The sequence below is a fragment of the Ostrea edulis genome, chromosome 5 (assembly GCF_947568905.1).
Source record: "Ostrea edulis chromosome 5, xbOstEdul1.1, whole genome shotgun sequence".
Classification (NCBI taxonomy): domain Eukaryota; kingdom Metazoa; phylum Mollusca; class Bivalvia; order Ostreida; family Ostreidae; genus Ostrea; species Ostrea edulis.
The window spans coordinates 93511079-93517064 of NC_079168.1; the positions used below are offsets into that span (position 1 = coordinate 93511079).

General features: G+C 38.0%; 1 protein-coding gene across 1 annotated transcript; it reads left to right on the forward strand.

The window, feature by feature from the left end:
* Window positions 1-541: 541 nt before the first annotated feature.
* Window positions 542-3417, forward strand: LOC130055050 (uncharacterized protein K02A2.6-like). Its single transcript, XM_056166224.1, has 2 exons — window positions 542-995; window positions 1535-3417. Exons 1-2 carry the CDS (start codon window positions 542-544, stop codon window positions 3415-3417), a joined length of 2337 nt encoding a protein of 778 aa, XP_056022199.1.
* The last annotated feature ends 2569 nt before the right edge of the window (window positions 3418-5986 follow it).

Genomic DNA, 5986 nt, shown 5'->3' on the forward strand with positions numbered 1-5986 from the left:
ACTGTATTGTCACCAGACTATAGAGATTTTGATGTCGAGCCAGCTCTAAGACCGTATCACTACAGGAACAATGGAATCGTCTCCGTGAAGCTTGCTAATACTACAACAAGGACTTTGACAATTCCATCAAGGGGTATTATATGCGAAATCCAACCAGTCACGATACAGAAACAGCCCGTAATGTCTGAAGTATCTGAGATGTTCAACCCATTAGAGGATATTAACATAACAGAGAGTGACCTATCAGATGACCAGTTGGAGAAGGGCAAGCATCTACTATTGCAGTTCTCGGATATCTTTAGTAAAGGAGATCAGGATGTAGGACATACAGAAAGAGTGAAGCCTAGAATAGACTTGCTGGATGATACACCTTTCAAACAGAGGTATAGGAAAATTTCTGCATCCATGTACGCTGAAGTGAGGTCACATCTGAGACAGCTACTTGTCATTGGAATCATACGACCATCACATTCCCCCATATGCATCTAATGTTGTACTCGTGAGAAAGAAGAATGGAAACCTACGACTATGCGTCGATTACATGCAACTGAATCGATTGACCAAGAAGGACAGTTATGCACTGCCAAGAGTCGAGGATCTTTTAGATTGTATAGCGGGAAATAAATTCTTTTCCATCATAGATATGAAATCCGGCTACTATCAAGTGGAGATTCTAGAGGACCATAAGGAGCGTACAGCATTCTCCGTTGGACCATTAGGATTTTATGAGTACAATCGTATGCCGTTTGGACTTACAAATTCACCAGCGACATATCAGAGATTGATGGAGAACATTCTAGCTGACCTCAACTTAAAAATATGCTGTGTATTCATAGACGATGTCATCATATTTGGCAAGACGTTTGAGGAACATCTCAATAACATACAGCTTGTATTCAACAAAATACAAGAGGCCACACTTAAACTTGCTCCATCCAAGTGCCAATTTTTCAAGAGGAAAGTTAAGTTTATTGGTCACATTGTTTCGGAGAAAGGTATTGAGATAGATCCAGACAAGACCGAGAAAGTAGTAAACTGGCAAAACCCAAAACACCAGAGGATGTACGCAGATTTCTTGGTTTTGTCGGCTATTATAGACGATTCATAGATAATTTTAGCAGAGTTAGCAGACCATTGACAGACTTAATGCCATCACCTATCTCAATGAAATGTAAAGGAAAGAAACTAAAGAAAGAGTGGCATTGGGAATTTGAACAGGACGAAGCTTTCGAGACGCTCAAGACTCACTTAGTTTCTTCACCGATATTAGAATATGCTGACAGCACCTTATCTTATGAGCTGCATACAGATGCATCAAGTGATTCTCTAGGAGCATCTCTTTATCGGGAACAAATGGAGCGAAGCGAGTCATTAGTTATGCCAGTTGAGGACTCAACAAATCAGAGAAAAATTATCCTCCACATAAGAGAGAATTCTTAGCGGGCAATCTGTGATAAGTTTAAAGACTATCTCTATGACCAACAGTTTACAGTCTTAACTGATAACAATCCAGTTACATATGTGTTGACAACAGCCAAACTAGATGCCACTGGACATCGATGGTTAGCAGCTCTTGCTTCCTTCAACTTTGACATCAAATATAGAGCTGGAAGGAATAATGCAGATGCTGATGCTCTTAGCCGTTTGCCAACTATCAACATCGAGACTGTACAAGCCATTTGTCACTCTACTGTACCAGCCTATGTGAAAACTCTTACTCTGTCTCCATCAATAGTATTAGATGATGAAGATCCACGAGGGACCAGTACAGGAAACATCATTGATTGGTGTAAAGCACAGGATCTGGATCCCGGTATAAAGAGGATGAGGGATTATGTACAATCCAATGTGAAACCTTCAAGGAAAGAAATAGGATCTAACTCCCTACTGCGACAATTTCAAAATTTAAGGTTAATAGATGGAGTTTTGCATCTAGTAACAACAGATGAAGGAATTAAACATCAACTGGTTTTACCCATTGCTCATGCATCAACTGTAATGGAAGCTCTCCATAATGACATGGGACACCCTGGTAAAGACAGAACCATTTCACTCATTAAAGAAAGGTTCTATTGGCCTGGAATGCACAGTGATGTTGAGACGTGGATCACCGAATGTGGAAGATGTACTAGGAGGAAGACACCAACCAATCAACAAGCTCCTCTAGTGAACATTGTGACAAGTGCACCACTAGAATTGGTATGCATGGATTACCTGACTCTGGAAGCATCCAAGGGAGGTTATCAACACATGTTGGTTATCACGGACCACTTTACTAGGTACGCATTAGCTATCCCAACCAGGAACCAATTAGCAACGACAACTGCAGAAGCATTCTTAAATCATTTTATTGTTCACTACGGAATACCTGCCAGAATCCATTCTGACCAAGGTGCAAATTTTGAGAAAAAGGTGATTAAAGAATTATATTCCATTGCAGGGATGAGCAAATCAAGGACCACCAGTTATCACGCGATGGGTAATGGAATGTGTGAGAGGTTTAACCGGACTCTGCTTGGTTCGCTTCCATCCACCAAGAAGGCTAATTGGAAGGCATACGTCAATCCATTAGTACATGCCTATAATTGCACTCGCCACGAGAGCACTGGACAAACGCCATGCTTACTGATGTTTGGTAGAATCCCAAGATTGCCCGTGGACATGACTGTTGGCCTTAGAGAAAATGAGAAGGAACCTACTACTCAGTATGTAACTGACTTGCGGAGTAAAATCCAAAAAGCATACGAGCTAGCAGCAGATGCATCTGAGAAAGCAAGGACCAAGCAGAGAGACACATACAACACCAAGGTGAGAGGTGGAACAGTGAAAGTTGGAGATCGAGTACTAGTAAAAATAGTTGCTTTTGATGGTAAGCACAAGTTGGCTGATAGATGGGAGCAGGAGCCTTACACAGTCATTGTACAGCCAAATAGTGATATTACTATTTTTACTGTCAGAAGAGAAAATGGTGAAGGACGTACTCGTACTCTACATCGCAACCTTTTACTTCTGATGGGTTTCATTCATGATGCACCAACACCAGATCCAAGGAAATCAAGGGTTAAGCCTGCAGCAGCAAACGTTAATGAGGAACCAGAGAATAATCATCAAGAAGAATCTGGGGAGAGTGACTCAGAAGATGATTCTTCATGGGGAGTCATAGTTAGTCAGGTAGAGCAAGAAGACAGCAGTCCAGTGATTGGTGATGATTCTGAGATTGCTCATGAGACTAATAATGTTTCATTTCAGAATGCTAGCGCTAGCGATACGGAGATTGCTCAGGAAGAAGTTCCGGATGCAGCAACATCTCAGACAGAAACAGAACAGACCGAAGAAGTTCCTCTAATGAGATCTACCAGACAGCGGAAACTACTTGTCCGCTATCAAACTGGCGACTTCATGCTGAATGCAAGGTGAAGATAACGAACAGTGATCAATCTCATAACTCCTACAAGCAATACAAAATACATAGTTCGGCAAACACGGACCCCTGGACACACCAGAGGTGGGATCAGGTGCCTAGGAAGAGTAAGCATCCCCTGTTGACCGGTCACACCCGCCGTGAGCCCTACATCCTGATCAGGTAAACGGAGTTATCCGCAGTCAAAATCAGTGTGCCAAGAACGGCTTAACAATCGGTATGAAACACGTCAGACAGCATTTGACCCAATGCGAGGTTGTATTGACGAACTAGATCGTTATAACGACCATAGAATTTGCGAAATGCTGACTTCAATCGAGACTGTTGAAATCCCTGTACCATCAACTTGTTTGTCAGTAGCTTACCTCGATTTAAAAACTGACTATACCCAGAACAAGCTCTTGCATATCGAATCAGTTGAGATATATACACACCATATGCAGCTGATAATGGAATATTGCTACATAAATGTGGGAAGTTGACAATGGAGAAGCTGAAATCATCCTGTTTGTCATACAGTTGAGTTGTCAGTTTGCCGTTAATGTCTACATTCAATAAAATATCTAAGTATGAAGCAGAAGTGGACGACTCTGTGGTGTCCTTTATTTCGAGCTCACAGGGATATATCAAATCGACATATGAATGAAAGCTATCATTGTTAATAGACAAAACGTCATCGATATATCTAATAGTTGAATTGAAGGTCACAGCGAGAGATTTTTTCTTCTCACGTAGAAGTTTTTGAATAAATTCTGCATCAAATGAATATAAAAACAGGTCAGCTGACAAAGGAGCACAATTCGTGCCCATGGGAATTCCAACATACTGTTGGAAGACCTGATCACCAAAGACCACGAAGATATTGTCAATGAGGAACTCTAGCATATTTTTTATTTCAACTTCAGAGTACTTGTGCGTGGAATCAGAGTGGTGTTTAACAAAGTAAGTTTTTGAATGACTGATCACTAGATATGAATATTTCCGTTTTCCGTTTTTGTTGAAGAAGCAACTGTCTATGATGTCAAAAAGTCTAGTCTTTAATTTATCGTGAGGAATGGTCGTGTATAGTGTTGAAAAGTCATAGGTTTTAATGCTATTGAAAAATTCTGTGATTTCAAGTTTACTAAAAGTTCTTTAGAATTTTTTAGAATCCACATTTGATTAACACCACTTCTGGCATATGTAGTCGCACAGTAAGTTTGAAGTTCCTCCTTCACAGCTGTTAACATTTTCGTGAGGAGCAAAGATAGGGGCTTGGTAGAGCACTTACTGGATCCAGCAATGTATCTCTGTTTGTAAGGGTTCGGGAAAAAGATTGGGAAAAGAAAGTATTTTGTATTACTTCTTTAGCATCAAATTCTTCTTTACTTTCCAATTTGCAGGAAGAAGCAGTCAGAGCAATTCTTGAAATTCTATCAAACAAATAAAAATCGTTGCGCAGTTTAAAAAGTAAATGCCGAGACGTCATTTTTCAACACAGGGGAGTGTGTAATAGAGTGAAATTTTACATGTTTTTAATACTTTATTTCAGGGATTTCATTTATTGAAAATAAATTGCTTTAATTCAATTTCTTTACAGAGTTTTGAAATTTGATATGAGAATAAAGTTTTATCTAATTGAAATCATTATTATAATTATGACTTGTGTTTGTCTTGTTATTTCATTACTTATTAAATTTTACTGCTTACCATGCAGAACAGGTTTTTCTTTAGGATAATTGTTACTATTTATAGATCACTCTAGTCTGCTCACATGGTTTTTAGGAGGGAAATTTCTTTTGAGGACAGATTTTCTTGTTTTCATGCTTAAGTGGCACAGAAGGGTTGTTGGTAAAAGTTTGCTATAGTAGTTTGCTCCTTACTAGTTGATTGATTTACTGGATGGAGATTAAACTTAGGATGCACTATTTCTGTATTTTCACTACTTTATCTTGTCTGAGTGAATGATAGACAATATGAGGGAGTGAATGATCTTTGCAAGTTTGCACGAATGCTGTAAATAATTGATATATAACATATTAATATATAATTAAATAAGATTTGAGTTAATGTGTTTAACTTTTAGAGAAGAGAATGAATGTATTACACTTATAAAGTTTAAAGTATAAATTCTTAAGAGTAAATATTCATTCATGCAGTAAATTATAACTCTACAGTAAATACCTATTTTATTATATTTAGAACAGCAACACATACTATAAAGTAGGAGGATTACTTTATATTTGCACCGACCTTTACACCTCATGGGAGGTAAGGTTAACTGTAGAAATATGTTGTAAATTTTACTATAAATTCAGTATTACATATGCAAATTGTTTAAGCACTTATAGGCAGTTTTCTTTTTGTTCAATTCATGTACTTTAGCAGTTTAGCATGAATTATCTATTATTTAGAATTTATTCAGTTTGTGTATATCATAAACTCTTTATCATGATAAGCTTTTTCATGCTAAGCTTAGGGAAAGATTATTGTTTCAAGAAATTATTGTAATTTATAATTTCTATGTATTTTAAACTATCTTTTAATATTATGATAAGGACCTTGATTGTAAAATTCTTATGCAGA

Excerpts from the sequence above, each read along its gene's own strand:
- LOC130055050 (XM_056166224.1), top strand. The coding sequence starts at position 542 with ATGCAACTGAATCGATTGACCAAGAAGGACAGTTATGCACTGCCAAGA. Across the intron at positions 996-1,534 it reads TCACATTGTTTCGGAGAAAG|CCAAACTAGATGCCACTGGA; the intron begins GTATTGAGATAG and ends TGTTGACAACAG.